Source organism: Pseudophryne corroboree, chromosome 2 (assembly GCF_028390025.1).
Source record: "Pseudophryne corroboree isolate aPseCor3 chromosome 2, aPseCor3.hap2, whole genome shotgun sequence".
NCBI classification, from domain to species: Eukaryota; Metazoa; Chordata; class Amphibia; order Anura; family Myobatrachidae; genus Pseudophryne; species Pseudophryne corroboree.
The window spans coordinates 275062537-275081600 of NC_086445.1; the positions used below are offsets into that span (position 1 = coordinate 275062537).

Consider the following 19064-nt stretch of genomic DNA (forward strand, 5'->3'; position numbering starts at 1 on the left):
CGGTGATCATCTGTGTCATCACCCATGTTGTCAAATGCAATGCCAGGACAGTTTCATGTAGAGGTGGGCCAATTAAAATTGTGGAGATACACCATGAGACTTTTACATTGTGCATATTTATTTTTCTCCATTCCGTACAAATGACAAATGTAAGTGTATTTCGATGCCATGATAATTGCTCAGAGATGATCACACTGGAAGGACGTTATGTGTACAGCCACTGGGTCGATGTTCTGTCCAAACGCAGCAAGAACAATATGTTCCACAACCAAATGAAAAGGCAACATCAACACGTCCCAGCGGCAGCCAGCAGAGGGTGCTGTGGGCAGAGGAATCCCCCCACCCAGCAGCTGCAGTCGCGGCAATAGCGCAAAGGGGAGGCGACACCACCTCGTGCTCCCCCTTGGCCGCGCGCGGGCCTCCCCGCCCCGCAGTGCGCATGCGTGGACCGCGTCACCAGGGCCGGGCCGCCCCTATATGAAGCCAGTCAGGCGCTGACTCGTTCTTTTTATTCCCCACCCTCCGCCGGCACTGAGCCTCGCGCACTCTGCTCCGGGGACGCCTGCCACCAGCCCGCCGCCACCATGATCATCTATAAGGACGTCATCAGCGGTGAGTAGCCCGGCGCCGGCCCGCTCTGCTGGCTCATTCACGCTCGCGGTTATTGTCGCTATATCGCGATATTGCCCAGGTCTTGTGCTGCGGCCTACGTACTTTCGGTGTTCTTTTTCCGGTAGCCGGCACTATTTGTAACCGGGGGGAAGGGAAAGGGAGGGGTCGCGTGTTACCGGGTTGGGAGGCCGGCCGCGTGTTGTTTCCGGAGAGGAGAGCGCCATATTCCCGCCCGCCTCACCCCTGCACCCGGCTGCCGCCACCCGCTCTCGGTCCCCGGGTGCCGGTGATGATGGCAGCTGCTTGCCAGCTCCATGAGGCGCCATCGTGACGTGTCGCCCCTTGTTTGTGCGTCACCGGCGGCCACTGGGCGGGAGATGTGGGGGAGGGGTGTTGCCGGGCAGATTAGGACATGAGGGAGGGGCGGTGTCCGGTGCATTTATCTGTGTGTTCACTGCGGGTTACGCAATGTGTGGCCGGGGAGGGGGCTGGCCATAGGCTGCTGTGCCGCTGCTCTCCCAGCCTGTGCATGCCTGAGGTGTGTTCACTGTACATGGGTCTGCGTGCGTCTGTGCCCTGGTGCAGTGTGTGTGTGTTCTCTCCCCTTCCCCGGAGCAATGTACTGTCATCACTCCTAGGTTTGGACTGCTATGTCTACTTCTGATTCCAGATGGTAGGCTGACATGGTAATTGTTGATGCATGGTTTTCCCAACATTTGCACGGCTTTCTATATAAGTGGACTACTAGTAACCTGTGGAGCGTCACCTTTGCACGAATTGCTGAGCGCAGTGAGCCCACCAGCATACACCTGTGCACGGATTATGGCCACCTATGTTGAAACAAACAACATGATACCCCACAAACTAAAACTTTTGTTTGCAATTTGTACCTGTCAACTTAATGACTGTGTAAGTAGGCACTAGATCTTCTATACCACACCTTCCGGCATTCATGCTGACATCTTATTTATGTCAAGTGTTCTTAAGGTATATCCATGGGCCCCTAATGCTGGTATTTTTACTGTGGCCATAACTGTTGGCATTGTCTGAACATTATGAATGCCAACATACAGTACTGACTGGCCAGGAGTATACAATATAAATCAGTCCCTGCCCCAGTGGAGTGCGATGTGCATTACCAGTTATTTATATAGCGCACACATTCAGTATCTCTACAGAGAACATTTGCCCATTCACATCAGTGCCTGACCCAGTGGAGCTTACAACTTGCATCCCCTACCAAATGTACACTAGGTGTTGTGAGAGAATCTACACATTCCACACATCGGTGCACAAACTCACTAGCTTACATCAAGGCTTGTTGTCTCAAATGTGCCAGTGAGTGTTTGTTTGAAGTGTATGGGGAAACGCATGAGAGCATATCTTATACTAATATTGAAGTGTAGCTTCATTTACTTGGATGTTTTTCTCCCCTAACCACTGGCTTACTATATAAAGCAGCTCCCTGAAACTTGGGAACTGCATTATTCTAGATCAGTGGTTCTTTCAGTCCTCTTGTACCCCCAACAGGTCATATTTCTCTGACATCCTAGTGGATGCTGGGGACTCCGTAAGGACCATGGGGAATAGACTGCTCTGCAGGAGACTGGGCACATCTAAAGAAACATTTAGGACTATCTGGTGTGCACTGGCTCCTCCTATGACCCTCCTCCAAGCCTCAGTTAGATTTCTGTGCCTGGCCGAGCTGGATGCACACTAGGGGCTCTCCTGAGCTCCTAGAAAGAAAGTATAGTTTAGGTTTTTTATTTTACAGTGAGACCTGCTGGCAACAAGCTCACTGCAACGAGGGACTAAGGGGAGAAGAAGCGAACCTACCTAAGTGGTGGTAGCTTGGGCTTCTTAGGCTACTGGACACCATTAGCTCCAGAGGGATCGCACACAGGACCCGACCTCGTCGTCCGGAGCCGCGCCGCCGTCCCCCTTACAGAGCCAGAAGCAAGAAGGTCCGGAAAATCGGCGGCTGAAGACTTCTGTCTTCTCCAAGGTAGCGCACAGCACTGCAGCTGTGCGCCATTGCTCCTCATGCACACCACACACTGCGGTCACTGATGGGTGCAGGGCGCTGGGGGGGGGGGGGGGGGGCGCAGCGCGCCCTGAGCAGCAATAAATAACACCTTGGCTGGCAAACTGACACCATATATAGCCCCAGGGGCTATATAGGTGTAAAAATACCCCTGCCAGAATTATTAAAATAGCGGGAGAAAGCCCGCCGAGAAAGGGGCGGAGCCATCTCCCTCAGCACACTGGCGCCATTTTCCCTCACAGCTCCGCTGGAAGGATCGCTCCCTGGCTCTCCCCTGCATTCCTGCACTACAGAAAGGGTAAAAGAGGGGGGGCACAAAATTAGGCGCAGTATAGTAATATAATGCAGCTATAAGGGAAAACACTCTTTATAGGTGGTATATAGCGCTCTGGTGTGTGCTGGCATACTCTCCCTCTGTCTCCCCAAAGGGCTTTGTGGGGTCCTGTCCTCTGTCAGAGCATTCCCTGTGTGTGTGCTGTGTCGGTACTGCTGTGTCGACATGTACGATGAGGAAAATGACGTGGAGGCGGAGCAAATGCCTGTGAATGTGATGTCACCCCCTGCGGGGTCGACACCTGTGTGGATGGACTTATGGAAGGAATTACGTGACAGTGTCGACTCCTTACATAAAAGGTTTGACGACATAGGACAGCCGGCTACTCAGCTTGTGCCTGCTCCAGCGTCTCAAATGTCATCAGGGGCTTTAAAACGCCCACTACCTCAGATGACAGACACAGATGTCGACACGGATACCGACTCCAGTGTCGACGACGATGAGACTAGTGTACCCTCCAATAGATCCACCCGTTACATTTTTCATTGCCTCAATCATGTATTACACATTTCTGATAATACCCCAGGTACCACAAAAAAGGGTATAATGTTTGGTGAGAAAAAACTACCAGTAGTTTTTCCTGCATCTGAGGAATTAAATGAGGTGTGTGACGAAGCGTGGACTTCCCCCGATAAGAAATTGATAATTTCTAAACGGGTATTGGCAGCGTACCCTTTCCTGCCAGAGGATAGGTCACGTTGGGAAACACCCCCTAGGGTAGATAAAGCGCTGACACGTTTATCAAAAAAGGTGGCACTACCGTCTCCGGATACGGCCGCCCTAAAGGAACCTGATAGAAAGCAGGAAACTACCCTAAAAGCTATATACGCACACACGGGCATTATATTGAGACCAGCTATTGCATCGGCATGGATGTGCAGTGCTGCAGCTGCGTGGTCAGATTCCCTGTCGGATAATATTGATACTATGGATAGGGACAATATTTTGCTGACAATAGAGCATATAAAAGACGCCGTCTTATACATGCGTGATGCACAGAGGGATATTTGCCGGCTGGCATCAAAAATAAGCGCTATGTCCATTGCCGCCAGGCGGGGGTTACGGACTCTGCAATGGTCAGGCGATGCCGACTCGAAACGGCACATGGAAATTTTGCCCTATAAGGGGGTGGAACTCTTTGGGGATGGTCTTTCAGACCTCGTTTCCACAGCTACTGCTGGGAAATCGACTTTTTTGCCACAGGCTACCCCACAGCAAAAGAAAGCACCGTATTATCAGGTACAGTCCTTTCGGCCCCAGAAAAGCAAGAGGGCTAGAGGCTCATCCTTTCTGCTGAGAGGCAAAGGTAGAGGGAAAAAGCTGCAGCACACAGCTAGTTCCCAAGAGCAGAAGTCCTCCCCTGCGTCCGGTAAGTCCACAGCATGACGCTGGGGCTGCTCAGGCGGACCCGGGTACGGTGGGGGCCAGTCTCAGAAATTTCAGCGCATAGTGGGCTCTCACAGGTGGATCCCTGGGTCCTTCAAGTAGTATCTCAGGGGTACACGCTGGATTTCGAGACTTCTCCCCCCTGCCGTTTCCTAAAATCTGCCTTACCGGCAACTCCCTCTGCCAGGGAGGTAGTGTTGGTGGCTATTCAAAAACTGTATTCACAGCAAGTGATTGTCAAGGTACCCCTCCTTCAACAAGGAAAGGGTTACTATTCCACAATGTTTGTGGTACCGAAACAGGACGGTTTGGTGAGACCCATCTTAAATTTAAAATCCTTGAACACTTATATTAAAAGGTTCAAGTTCAAGATGGAATCGCTCAGGGCGGTTATTGCAAGCCTGGACGAGGGGGATTACATGGTCTCCCTGGACATCAAGGATGCGTACCTGCATGTCCCCATTTACCCTCCTCACCAGGAGTACCTCAGATTTGTGGTACAGGACCGTCACTATCAGTTCCAGACGCTGCCGTTTGGGTTATCCACGGCACCGAGGGTCTTTACCAAGGTAATGGCCAAAATGATACTCCTTCACAAAAAAGGAGTTTTAATTATCCCGTACTTGGACGATCTCCTGATAAAGGCGAGGTCCAAGGAACAGTTGGTAGTGGGGGTAACACTTTCTCGGGAAGTGCTGCAACAGCACGGCTGGATTCTCAATATTCCAAAGTCACAGCTGGTCCCGACGACACTTCTTCTTCTGTTCCTGGGAATGATTCTGGACACAGACCAGAAAAAAGTGTTTCTTCCAGTGGAAAAAGCCGAGGAGGTGTTATCTCTAGTCAGAAACCTCCTAAAACCAGGACAGGTGTCGGTACATCAATGCACACGAGTCCTGGGAAAAATGGTAGCTTCGTACGAAGCGATTCCATTCGGAAGGTTCCACGCAAGGATTTTCCAGTGGGACCTGTTGGACAAATGGTCCGGGTCCCATCTCCAGATGCAGCAGCGGATAACCCTGTCGGCAAGGACCAGGGTGTCGCTGCTGTGGTGGCTGCAGAGGGCTCATCTACTAGAGGGCCGCAGATTCGGAATACAGGACTGGGTCTTGGTGACCACAGATGCCAGCCTTCGGGGCTGGGGTGCAGTCACACAGGGAAGAAATTTCCAAGAACTGTGGTCAAATCAGGAGATTTCACTTCACATACATATTCTGGAGCTAAGGGCCATTTACAATGCCCTAAACCAAGCATGGCCCCTGCTTCAGAACCAGCCGGTACTGATACAATCAGACGACATCACGGCGGTCGCCCATGTAAACAGACAGGGCGGCACAAGAAGCAGGAGGGCAATGGCAGAAGCCACAAGGATTCTCCGATGGGCGGAAAATCATGTGTTAGCACTGACAGCAGTGTTTATTCCAGGAGTAGACAATTGGGAAGCAGACTTCCTCAGCAGGCACGACCTCCACCCGGGAGAATGGGGACTTCATCCAGAAGTCTTCCAAATGCTGGTAAACCGTTGGGAAAGACCACAGGTGGACGTGATGGCGTCCCGCCTCAACAAAAAGCTAAAAAGATACTGCGCCAGGTCAAGGGACCCTCAGGCGATCGCTGTGGACGCTCTAGTAACACCGTGGGTGTGCCAGTCGGTTTGTGTTTCCTCCTCTGCCTCTCATTCCCAAGGTACTGAGAATACGAAGGCGTGGAGTGAAAACTATACTCGTGGTTCCGGATTGGCCAAGAAGAGCTTGGTACCCGGAACTTCAAGAGATGCTTTCAGAGGACCCATAGCCTCTACCGCTCAGGCGGGACCTGCTGCAGCAGGGGCCCTGCCTGTTCCAAGACTTACCGCGGCTGCGTTTGACGGCATGGCGGTTGAACACTGGATCCTGAAGGAAAAAGGCATTCCGGAGGAAGTCATCCCTACCCTGATCAAAGCCAGGAAGGATGTCACTGCAAAACATTATCACCGCACTTGGCGGAAATATGTTGCTTGGTGGGAGGCCCGGAAGGCCCCAACGGAGGAATTTCAACTGGGTCGATTCCTGCAAGCAGGGGTGACGTTGGGCCTCAAATTGGGGTCCATTAAGGTCCAGATTTCGGCTCTGTCGATTTTTCTTCCAGAAAGAACTGGCTTCACTGCCTGAAGTTCAGACTTTTGTCAAAGGAGTTCTGCATATTCAGCCTCCTTTTGTGCCCCCAGTGGCACCTTGGGATCTCAATATGGTTTTGGAGTTCCTGAAATCACATTGGTTTGAGCCACTTAAGACTGTGGATTTGAAATATCTCACGTGGAAAGTGGTCATGCTGTTGGCCCTGGCTTCGGCCAGGCGTGTCAGAATTGGCGGCTTTGTCCTATAAAAGCCCTTATCTGATTTTCCATATGGATAGGGCAGAGTTGAGTACTCGTCCTCAGTTTCTCCCGAAGGTGTTATCCGCTTTTCACTTGAACCAGCCTATTGTGGTGCCTGCGGCTACTAGGGATTTGGAGGATTCCAAGTTACTGGACGTAGTCAGGGCCCTGAAATTTTATGTTTCCAGGACGGCTGGAGTAAGGAAAACTGACTCGCTGTTTATCCTGTATGCACCCAACAAGCTGGGTGCTCCTGCTTCTAAGCAGACTATCGCGCGCTGGATTTGTAGCACTATTCAGCTTGCGCATTCTGCGGTGGGACTACCGCAGCCTAAATCTGTAAAAGCCCATTCCACAAGGAAGGTGGGCTCATCTTGGGCGGCTGCCCGAGGGGTCTCGGCTTTACAACTTTGCCAAGCTGCTACTTGGTCAGGGGCAAACACGTTTGCAAAATTCTACAAATTTGATACCCTGGCTGAGGAGGACCTGGAGTTCTCATTCGGTGCTGCAGAGTCATCCGCACTCTCCCGCCCGTTTGGGAGCTTTGGTATAATCCCCATGGTCCTTACGGAGTCCCCAGCATCCACTAGGATGTCAGAGTAAATAAGATTTTACTCACCGGTAATTCTATTTCTCGTAGTCCGTAGTGGATGCTGGGCGCTCATCCCAAGTGCGGATTGTCTGCAATACTTGTAAATAGTTATTGTTACACAAATCGGGTTGTTATTGCGAGCCATCTGTTCAAAGGCTCCGTTGTTATCATACTGTTAACCGGGGTTCCTATCACGAGTTGTACGGTGTGATTGGTGTGGCTGGTATGAGTCTTACCCGGGATTCAAAATCCTTCCTTATTGTGTCAGCTCTTCCGCGCACAGTATCCTAACTGAGGTCTGGAGGAGGGTCATAGGGGGAGGAGCCAGTGCACACCAGGTAGTCCTAAAGCTTTCTTTAGTTGTGCCCAGTCTCCTGCAGAGCTGCTATTCCCCATGGTCCTTACAGAGTTCCCAGCATCCACTATGGACTACGAGAAATAGATTTACCGGTGAGTAAAATCTTATTTTTGCACCACCAGCATTTAACACTGGTTATTGCACATGAGCGTGCGTGCATAACCAGTGTTGCTGCTCTGTGTAAAATGACAGATGAAATCCGGGTCGAGTGACCCGGTATACCAACTCTGATTGTTTGCATGGTTGAACACACCCGGCAAACTGTAGCCAGGTCGCTTCGACCTGGCTCCCGTTTAGTGTATAGACGGGCGGCACTTGGAGATCACAATGACGCAGTGCTTGGAGATCACATGATGTCACCAACTCTGCATAATGCGGTGTGATAGGGGGCTGATGCAGGTTAGTTGGGTAGCACCCGTGTCAGGCTGCCAACTGTGACCCACTATATTTAGTATGGAAGGTATTAATCAGGTATTGCAATCTAAATAGCTGGGTTCAATGCATCTATTGATAGACCACAAGCCTCCTACTGTTACTTGTTGGTTTGCACTGAGATGCTAGAGAAACTTTTCCTTGCGCTTTCTGTCTGTCAGACTGTGACTTAACAGATTGAATAAAGGAAAACAACATTTTAAACATTAGTTGTAACATACACATCTCTACCAAAGTAAACGTGTTTAGTTTTTTTTCTTGACTAGCTTATGACCTCTTTGGAAACACTGAGCAAATTGAAAGGCATTCTGATGTTTTCAGTAATGAACAAATGACATACTGTTTTGCAACCAAAGCTAGCTACCCTCATAAGGGATTGGCACCTCTCCCAATTCTTCAATTGAAGTATTCCACCCAGGAAGTATAACAAAGTGAAACACTAATACAAACTTGACACACCCCCTAGCGTCCCAGTCTTGTTTCCTGTCAAACCTGTTTTAAACCAAGAGTAGTTGGGGTTGCATTTCTTTTGAGTTGGATCATTAAACAAAACTAGAAGTTTAAAAATAGCCTATTTAATTCCTTTCTATGTGACAATTCCAGAAATTTAAAAATGTTTTTTTTTATTAGGAGATGAAATGTTCTCTGACATCTACAAGATAATTGAATGCAGTAATGGAATCTGTTATGAAGTTGAAGGGAAGGTAAGTTGGTTTTGTATAGTAAATGGAATAAGTTCCATGGTACTGTTCCACTTTTTATTGAAGCTACATTGTTTTGTTTTTTTTGTTGTGTAGTGTTTGGTTTTCTTTCTAAACTGCTGAATCTTATCTTTAGGTCGTGACCAGAGAAGAAGGTTCAATTGATGATGCTTTGATTGGTGGAAATGCTTCTGCAGAGTGCGTTGATGAAGGCTCAGAATCAACAAGAATCAGTGGGGTTGATATAGTATTAAACCACCATCTTCAGCCAACTGGCTTCACCAAGGAGACTTTCAAACAGTATATTAAGATCTACCTGAAATGGTAAGTGAATAGACCTGAATGTATCTTCACAATTTTGTGCTAATGTAACTTGCACTTAAAAAAAACTAAGACCGTTGGGGTGCCTTGAGGACTGCGTTTGGGACCTCTGGTCTACAAACTTTTTTTTTTTCTTTTTCTTTACTACAGTGTCTTTAAGAATTTAAAAGCTAAGCAGGCCAGTCTGCTAAAGATTACCTTTCCAATTATTGAACGGTTAGCTCCCAAAACAGACAAATTGTTCCAAATAGCTGATTGGAATGAAAATCTGATAACTGGAAGCAACGGCCAATTGACTGTTTGCTCCTGAATGCTTGGTAAAAAAAATGGACAAATTATGGTCCCACTTCCAGCTAGTTCAGTGCTAGGAAATACAGGTTGAGTACCCCTTATCCAAAATGCTTGGGACCAGAGGTATTTTGGATATTGTATTTTTCCGTATTTTGGAATAATTGCATACCATAATGAGATCATGGTGATGGGACCTAAATCTAAGCACAATGCATTTGTTACATATACACCTTATACACACAGCTGGAAGGTCATTTTAGCCAATATTTTTTGTAACTGTGCATTGAACAAAGTGTATCTACATTCACACAATTCATTTATGTTTCATATACACCTTATACACACAGCCTGAAGGTCATTTAATACAATATTTCTCTATCGTCCTAAGTGGATGCTGGGGTTCCTGAAAGGACCATGGGGAATAGCGGCTCCGCAGGAGACAGGGCACAAAAGTAAAGCTTTTACAGGTCAGGTGGTGTGTACTGGCTCCTCCCCCTATGACCCTCCTCCAGACTCCAGTTAGATTTTTGTGCCCGGCCGAGAAGGGTGCAATTCTAGGTGGCTCTCATAAAGAGCTGCTTAGAGAGTTTAGCTTAGGTTTTTTTATTTTACAGTGATTCCTGCTGGCAACAGGATCACTGCAACGAGGGACAGAGGGGAGAAGAAGTGAACTCACCTGCGTGCAGGATGGATTGGCTTCTTGGCTACTGGACATGAAGCTCCAGAGGGACGATCACAGGTACAGCCTGGATGGTCACCGGAGCCACGCCGCCGGCCCCCTCACAGATGCTGAAGCAAGAAGAGGTCCAGAATCGGCGGCTGAAGACTCCTGCAGTCTTCTTAAGGTAGCGCACAGCACTGCAGCTGTGCGCCATTTTCCTCTCAGCACACTTCACACGGCAGTCACTGAGGGTGCAGGGCGCTGGGGGGGGGGCGCCCTGGGAGGCAAATGAAAACCTTTAAAAAGGCTAAAAATACCTCACATATAGCCCCAGAGACTATATGGAGATATTTACCCCTGCCTAAATGTACTAAATAGCGGGAGACGAGCCCGCCGGAAAAGGGGCGGGGCCTATCTCCTCAGCACACGGCGCCATTTTCTGTCACAGCTCCGCTGGTCAGGAAGGCTCCCAGGTCTCTCCCCTGCACTGCACTACAGAAACAGGGTATAACAGAGAGGGGGGGCAAAATAAATGGCAATATATTAATATAAAAGCAGCTATAAGGGAGCACTTAATCATAAGGCTATCCCTGTCATATATAGCGCTTTTTGGTGTGTGCTGGCAGACTCTCCCTCTGTCTCCCCAAAGGGCTAGTGGGTCCTGTCTTCGTATAGAGCATTCCCTGTGTGTCTGCTGTGTCGGTACGTGTGTGTCGACATGTATGAGGACGTTATTGGTGTGGAGGCGGAGCAATTGCCAAATATGAGGATGTCACCTCCTAGGGGGTCGACACCAGAATGGATGCCTTTATTTGTGGAATTACGGGATAGCGTCAACTCGCTTAAGCAGTCGTTGCCGACATGAGGCGGCCGGACACTCAATTAGTGCCTGTCCAGGCGCCTCAAACACCGTCAGGGGCTGTAAAACGTCCCTTGCCTCAGTCGGTCGACACAGACCCAGACACAGGCACTGATTCCGGTGGTGAAGGTGACGAATCAACCGTATTTTCCAGTAGGGCCACACGTTATATGATTTTGGCAATAAAGGAGATGTTACATTTAGCTGATACTACAAGTACCACTAAACAGGGTATTATGTGGGGTGTGAAAAAACTACCAGTAGTTTTTACCGAATCAGAAGAATTAAATGACGTGTGTGATGAAGCGTGGGGTGCCCCGATAAAAAACTGCTAATTTCAAAGAAGTTATTGGCTTTATACCCTTTCCCGCCAGAGGTTAGGGAGCGCTGGGAAACACCTCCTAGGGTGGACAAAGCGCTAACACGCTTATCAAAACAAGTGGCGTTACCCTCTCCTGAGACGGCCGCACTTAAAGATCCATCAGATAGGAGGATGGAAAATATCCAAAAAGGTATATACACACATGCAGGTGTTATACTACGACCGGCTATTGCGACTGCCTGGATGTGCAGTGCTGGGGTAGTTTGGTCAGAGTCCCTGATCGAAAATATTGATACCCTGGACAGGGACAATATTTTACTGTCGTTAGAACAAATAAAGGATGCATTTCTTTATATGCGTGATGCACAGAGAGATATCTGCACACTGGCATCACGGGTAAGTGCTATGTCCATTTCGGCCAGAAGAGCTTTATGGACACGACAGTGGACAGGCGATGCGTAGAGGAGTTATTTGGGGTCGGTCTATCGGATTTGGTGGCCACGGCTACGGCCGGGAAATCCACCTTTCTACCTCAAGTCACTCCCCAACAGAAAAAGGCACCGACCTTTCAACCGCAGCCCTTTCGTTCCTTTAAAAATAAGAGAGCAAAGGGCTATTCATATCTGCCACGAGGCAGAGGACGAGGGAAGAGACAGCAACAGGCAGCTCCTTCCCAGGAACAGAAGCCCTCCCCGGCTTCTACAAAAGCCTCAGCATGACGCTGGGGCTTCGCAAGCGGACTCGGGGGCGGTAGGCGGTCGTCTCAAGAATTACAGCGCGCAGTGGGCTCACTCGCAGGTAAATCCCTGGATCCTGCAGATAATATCTCAGGGGTACAGGTTGAAATTAGAGACAGAGCCACCTCGCCGTTTCCTGAAGTCTGCTTTACCAACGTCCCCCTCAGAAAGGGAGACGGTTTTGGAAGCCATTCACAAGCTGTATTCTCAGCAGGTGATAGTCAAGGTACCTCTTCTACAACAAGGGAAGGGGTATTATTCCACTCTTTTTGTGGTACCGAAGCCGGATGGCTCGGTAAGGCCTATTCTAAATCTGAAGTCCTTGAACCTGTACATAAAGAAGTTCAAGTTCAAGATGGAGTCACTCAGAGCAGTGATAGCGAACCTGGAAGAAGGGGACTTTATGGTATCCTTGGACATCACGGATGCGTATCTCCACGTTCCAATTACCCCTCACACCAGGGGTACCTCAGGTTCGTTGTACAAAACTGTCACTATCAGTTTCAGACGCTGCCGTTTGGTTTGTCCACGGCACCTCGGGTCTTTACAAAGGTAATGGCCGAGATAATATTTCTTCTTCGAAGAAAAGGCGTATTAATTATCCCATACTTGGACGATCTCCTAATAAGGGCAAGGTCCAGAGAACAGCTAGAGATGGGTTTAGCACTATCTCAAGAGGTGCTAAAGCAGCACGGATGGATTCTGAATATTCCAAAATCCAAATTAATGCCGACAACTCATCTGCTGTTCCTGGGGATGATTCTGGACACAGTTCAGAAAAAGGTTTTTCTTCCCGAAGAAAAAGCCAAGGAGTTATCTGACCTGGTCAGGAACCTCCTAAAACCAGGAAAGGTGTCTGTACATCAATGCACAAGAGTCCTGGGAAAAAATGGTAGCTTCTTACGAAGCAATCCCTTTCGGCAGATTCCATGCAAAGGGATCTGTTGGACAAATGGTCAGGGTCGCATCTTCAGATGCACCTGCGGATAACCCTGTCGCCGAGGACAAGGGTATCCCTTCTGTGGTGGTTGCAGGAGGCTCATCTATTGGAGGGCCGCAGATTCGGCATGCAGGATTGGATCCTGGTGACCACGGATGCCAGCCTGAGAGGCTGGGGAGCAGTCACACAGGGAAGAAATTTCCAGGGAGTGTGGTCGAGCCTGAAAAAGTCTCTTCACATAAGCATTCTGGAACTAAGAGCAATCTACAATGCTCTAAGCCAGGCGGAACCTCTGCTTCAAGGAAGACCGGTGTTGATCCAGTCGGACAACATCACGGCAGTCGCCCATGTAAACAGACAGGGCGGCACAAGAAGCAGGAGGGCAATGGCAGAAGCTGCCAGGATCCTTCGCTGGGCGGAGAATCACGTGATAGCACTGTCCGCAGTATTCATCCCGGGCGTGGACAACTGGGAAGCAGACTTCCTCAGCAGACACGACCTTCACCCGGGAGAGTGGGGACTTCATCCAGAAGTTTTCCACATGCTATTAAACCGTTGGGTAAAACCAATGGTGGACATGATGGCGTCTCGCCTCAACAAAACACTGGACAGGTATTGCGCCAGGTCAAGAGATCCGCAGGCAATAGCTGTGGACGCGCTGGTAACACCTTGGGTGTACCAGTCGGTATATGTGTTTCCTCCTCTGCCTCTCATACCAAAGGTATTGAGGACTATACGGCAAAGAGGAGTAAGACTAGTGGCTCCGGATTGGCCAAGAAGGACTTGGTACCCGGAACTTCAAGAGATGGTCACGGACGATCCGTGGCCTCTACTTCTGAGAAGGGACCTGCTTCAGCAGGGTCCTTGTCTTTTTCAAGACTTACCGCGGCTGCGTTTGACGGCATGGCGTTTGAATGCCAGATCCTAAAAGGAAAAGGCATTCCAGAAGAAGTCATTCCTACCTTGATAAAGGCAAGGAAGGAAGTCACCGCGAAGCATTATCGCCGTATTTGGCGAAAATATGTTGCGTGGTGCGAGCAGCGGAGTGCTCCGATGGAGGAATTTCAACTGGGTCGTTTTCCTACATTTCCTGCAATCAGGATTGTCTATGGGTCTCAAATTGGGATCTATTAAGGTTCAAATTTCGGCCCTATCAATATTCTTCCAAAAAGAATTGGCCTCAGTCCCTGAGGTCCAGATTTTTATCAAAGGAGTACTGCATATACAGCCTCCTGTGGTGCCTAAGGTGGCACCGTGGGATCTAAATGTAGTTTTAGATTTCCTCAAATCCAATTGGTTTGAACCACTAAAGAATGTGGATTTGAAATATCTCACATGGAAAGTGACTATGTTACTGGCCCTGGCTTCGGCCGGGAGAGTATCTGAACTGGCGGCTTTGTTTTATAAAAGCCCTTATTTAATTTTCCATTCGACATAGGGCAGAGCTGCGGACGCGTCCGCATTTTCTCCCTAAGGTGGTATCAGCGTTTCACCTGAACCAGCCTATTGCAGTGCCTGCGGCTACAGACGACTTGAAGGACTCCAAGTTGTTGGACGTTGTCAGAGCCTTAAAAATATACATTTAAAGGACGGCTGGAGTCAGAAAATCTGACTCGCTGTTTATACTGTATGCACCCAACAAGTTGGGTGCACCTGCTTCTAAGCAGTCGATTGCTCGTTGGATTTGTAACAAAATTCAACTTGTACATTCTGTGGCAGGCCTGCCACAGCCTAAATCTGTTAAGGCCCATTCCGCAAGGAAGGTGGGCTCATCTTGGGCGGCTGCCCGAGGGGTCTCGGCATTACAACTCTGCCGAGCAGCTACGTGGTCAGGGGAGAACACGTTTGTAAATTTTTACAAATTTGATACCCTGGCAAAGGAGGACCTGGAGTTCTCTCATTCGGTGCTGCAGAGTCATCCACACTCTCCCGCCCGTTTGGGAGCTTTGGTATAATCCCCATGGTCCTTTCAGGAACCCCAGCATCCACTTAGGACGATAGAGAAAATAAGAATTTACTTACCGATAATTCTATTTCTCGGAGTCCGTAGTGGATGCTGGGCGCCCATCCCAAGTGCGGATTATCTGCAATACTTGTACATAGTTATTGTTAACTAATTCGGGTTATTGTTTAGGAAGCCATCTTTCAGAGGCTCCTCTGTTATCATACTGTTAACTGGGTTTAGATCACAAGTTGTACGGTGTGATTGGTGTGGCTGATATGAGTCTTACCCGGGATTCAAAATTCTCCCTTATTGTGTACGCTCGTCCGGGCACAGTACCTAACTGGAGTCTGGAGGAGGGTCATAGGGGGAGGAGCCAGTACACACCACCTGACCTGTAAAAGCTTTACTTTTGTGCCCTGTCTCCTGCGGAGCCGCTATTCCCCATGGTCCTTTCAGGAACCCCAGCATCCACTACGGACTCCGAGAAATAGAATTATCGGTAAGTAAATTCTTATTTTTTAATAACTGTATTAAACAAAGTTTGTGTACATTGAGCCATCAAAAAACAAAGGTTTCACTATCTCACACTCGCGCAAAAAAAGTCCGTATTTCGGAATATTTGGATATGGGATACTCAACCTGTAATGGTCTTTGGTGTGTAGCCAGCTCTAAGTTTTGAGTAAAAACCTGTGAAATGGCCAAAACCTTAGCTTGGATTTAGGTACTTCAGCTAGTAATGACATTGTTTCCTGAAGCAACAGCAGTACAAATGCTTCAAAAATAATAAATAACATGCCTGAGTTATTACAAGTGGCTTACTTTCAGCACCTCCTATAACATGAACATTTCCCTAAGCTGTGCACCTGGTACTTGTGGCTTATTAATGGAGTCTAGAGGGCAGGTGAAGAAAAACCTCATGACTTCCCTTAAACAGCATGTATGTTGCATAGGTGTAAGTTAATAATGTGGAGTGTCGCTGGATTATATGAGTCCTTTGAGTTTGTGCAATTTCTAGCACCTTTGCTTGGTTAGCTACTCCTGTAATACCCCTTTCACATCGCACCTGGCATATTGCCGGGTCAAAGCGGGTCACTGTGCGATGTGAAAGGGTCGGTCCTGAATTACTGGGTTGCCTGACCCAGTAATTCAACCCAGGTAAAAAGGATTATTCCCAGGTAATTACTGGGTGAGGCACAGTGAATGGGTTACCCGGCTCGATGTGAGCCAGCACCCATTCACACTATAGGCAGGAGGCGGCGCGGAGATGAGCTCATCTCCCAGCGCCTCCCCGGTTGCCGTGGCAACCAACATAGCATATTGCCAGGTCACACCTGGGAAGGACACATTTCCAATTCCCGTGTGTGACCCTGCATATGCAATGTGAAAGCGGTATAACTGAATCAAAGCTGGAGTTAATCTGGAACTTGATTAGATGTGTGGGATGAGGTTTTGTTTTTTTTGTTCTGTGCCAATGATGACTCTTAGGACACCTTTGGAGGCTTTGCTCCTATGAAACAACTCAAGTCTGAGCACTCAAATGTGTTCTAGTGGTGCTGTCTTTTTCTCTTGTAAGAATAAAGCTCATGCATTTTTTATTTTTTCCCTAGCGTCAAAGCCCGACTTGAGAAATCTTGTCCTGACAGAGTAAAGCCATTCATGTCTGGTGCTGCGGAAGTAGTCAAAGCAATTCTTGCAAACTTCAAAAATTTAGAGGTATATTATGTCTGTAAAATATTCCTGTATATGTTGCCAGTATTGTGTGCATGTGATGGCACACAATGCAGTTTCCTCACCAGATGCTTCTGGTTTAGTTTTACACAGGAGAGACCATGAATCCAGAAGGAATGGTGGGACTGCTGGACTACCGTGAGGATGGCTTAACACCTTTTTTCACTTTCTTCAAAGATGGCCTGGAGATTGAAAAATGTGTAAGTTGACACTCGTATCCATTCTTCACAGAAAGGTAGTTGGCAATATAGATTTGGCTACAGTAGTTGGTGGTTATTATTGCTGTTGGCCGTAGCACCAAATTGGGTTACAGTTCATCTGATAATTGAAGGCATGCCAAAATTGAGAAATCAAGGTTTTTGCTGACCAAAGTAGGGAAAAAGCTGTAACTGGTGGTTGCTGTTTGGATTGCGGAGACTATAAATGGGGTGTCTTGAGACTTTGAATGCAGTATTTGGGATAATGTACTCTATGCTTCAATGCATCTATTGATAGACCAAAAGCCATCTACTATTGCTTGTTGGTTTGCACTGAGATGCTAAATAAACTTTTTTTCCTTGCGCTTTCTGTCTGTCAGACATTGACTTAACAGATTGAATAGAGGAATACATGTTAGAAATCTCCTGGATGCATGATTGCTTACATGGATTTATTTTTGTTTACAGTAATGGAGTTTGGATCATCTATCATAACCAAATGCTGCTGCTTCCCTTCCATACAACACCAGGATTTTAAAGAAACTTGTAAGACCAACTTCAAACTGGACTGTTATCATTGAGCTTCATGTTTTCTGACCCTAAATTATTGGAGTGGAGACATTTTAAACTCTTGTCATTTAGTCCAAATAAAGTCATTGTACTCCACTCTGGGTAAAGCCTTTGTGTGATACTTGCTCATTCTCTTGGTATAGAATGATGCTCCATGTGTGTTTCAAAGAAGCTTCAGCATTCTGACGCAAGCTGCTGCACTCCTGCTCTGGATAATCTAACAAAATCTTGCTGGCTCTCGGACGTGAAGGTGTTGCTGAGTTCTACCTGCGGTCTGCCACAGCAGATGAGCTGTAACTTACCAAGTGAACTGTCCTCACAAAAAATATTTTTTGGCCCCATGTCTTAATGTGTTGTAGAGGTTATTTAATGTGAAGACTGGTAGCTTGTTTACAACCCACTCATCTGATTTCTTTGTCATGATAGAACTGGTTGCTTTACTAATGCAATAACCGGCAGTATAATAAACAAAATGGTGGGTTGCAAAAAGTTACTGCAAATACTGGCCCCTCACTGCCTCTGTTATTCACTCCTGTTTAACATTAAAAAGAAGAAAGTATTAACTAGTATGTGGATCAGAAGTTCATTCAGTAAGGAACAGCAGTGTTGCATGTGTACACACATCTAAGAGATGGTGCCCTACTAAATCAACAATATTGTAAGAACAAAGAATGTGGCATTAATCCCACAAAGCAGAACTAAATAGAAGTGAGGATACATTTTAACTAGTCCACTAAACACTTTCTATAAAGGGCTTTAAACCTCATTTATACAATGTGTAAGACCAAGCTGGAATACTAATATGCAAGCTGTAATTCTAACTTTCCCTAGTCTGCCATGGCGGCTGGCAATATGAGCAGGTAAGTGCTGAGTGGTGCAGAAACTCCAAAAATCATTGGAGCCTAAAGCCAGAAAAACCTATACAGTTTTCTCTGACGTCCTAGTGGATGCTGGGAACTCCGTAAGGACCATGGGGGAATAGTGGCTCTGCAGGAGACTGGGCACAAAAGTAAAGCTTTAGGACTACCTGGTGTGCACTGGCTCCTCCCCCTATGACCCTCCTCCAAGCCTCAGTTAGATTTTTGTGCCCGGCCGAGATGGGTGCAATCTAGGAGGCTCTCCTGAGCTTCTTAGCAAAAGTTTAGTTTTAGGTTTTTTATTTTCAGTGAGACCTGCTGGCAACAGGCTCACTGCATCGAGTGACTAAGGGGAGAAGAAGCGAACCTGCCTGCTTGCAGCCAGCTTGGGCTTCTTAGGCTACTGGACACCATTAGCTCCAGAGGGACCGAACACGGGCACAGCCTTGGAGTCCGGTCCCAGAGCCGTGCCGCTGGCCCCCTTACAGAGCCAGAAGCAAGAAGAGGTCCGGAAAATCGGCAGCAGAAGACATCAGTCTTCAACAAGGTAGCGCACAGCACTGCAGCTGTGCGCCATTGCTCCTCATTGCACCACACACTCCGGTCACTGGGGGGGGGGGCGCGCGCCCTGAGCAGCAATAAAAACACCTTGGCTGGCAAAAATACATCACATATAGCCCCCAGGGCTATATGGATGTATATTAACCCCTGCCAGATTCCTACAAAAAGTGGGAGAAAAGTCTGCTGAGAAGGGGGCGGAGCTATCTCTCAGCACACTGGCGCCATTTTCCCTCACAGCTCCGCTGGAAGGACGTCTCCCT

The 19064-nt window shown here is 48.0% G+C and overlaps 1 protein-coding gene and 3 non-coding genes across 4 annotated transcripts; all 4 read left to right on the plus strand.

The window, feature by feature from the left end:
- Positions 1 to 489: 489 nt before the first annotated feature.
- On the plus strand, positions 490 to 17953 carry TPT1 (tumor protein, translationally-controlled 1). Its single transcript, XM_063952826.1, has 6 exons — positions 490 to 612; positions 8745 to 8818; positions 8952 to 9139; positions 16499 to 16604; positions 16703 to 16819; positions 17285 to 17953. The coding sequence occupies exons 1-6, from the start codon at positions 585 to 587 to the stop codon at positions 17285 to 17287; spliced, it is 516 nt and encodes a 171-aa protein (XP_063808896.1). The 5' UTR covers positions 490 to 584; the 3' UTR covers positions 17288 to 17953.
- On the plus strand, positions 8181 to 8311 carry LOC135054270 (small nucleolar RNA SNORA31). Its single transcript, XR_010243469.1, has one exon. It is a non-coding gene; the product is annotated as a small nucleolar RNA SNORA31 (small nucleolar RNA).
- On the plus strand, positions 16357 to 16425 carry LOC135054253 (small nucleolar RNA SNORD58). The gene has a single exon (XR_010243453.1). It is a non-coding gene; the product is annotated as a small nucleolar RNA SNORD58 (small nucleolar RNA).
- On the plus strand, positions 17099 to 17232 carry LOC135054269 (small nucleolar RNA SNORA31). The gene has a single exon (XR_010243468.1). It is a non-coding gene; the product is annotated as a small nucleolar RNA SNORA31 (small nucleolar RNA).
- Positions 17954 to 19064: the final 1111 nt, after the last annotated feature.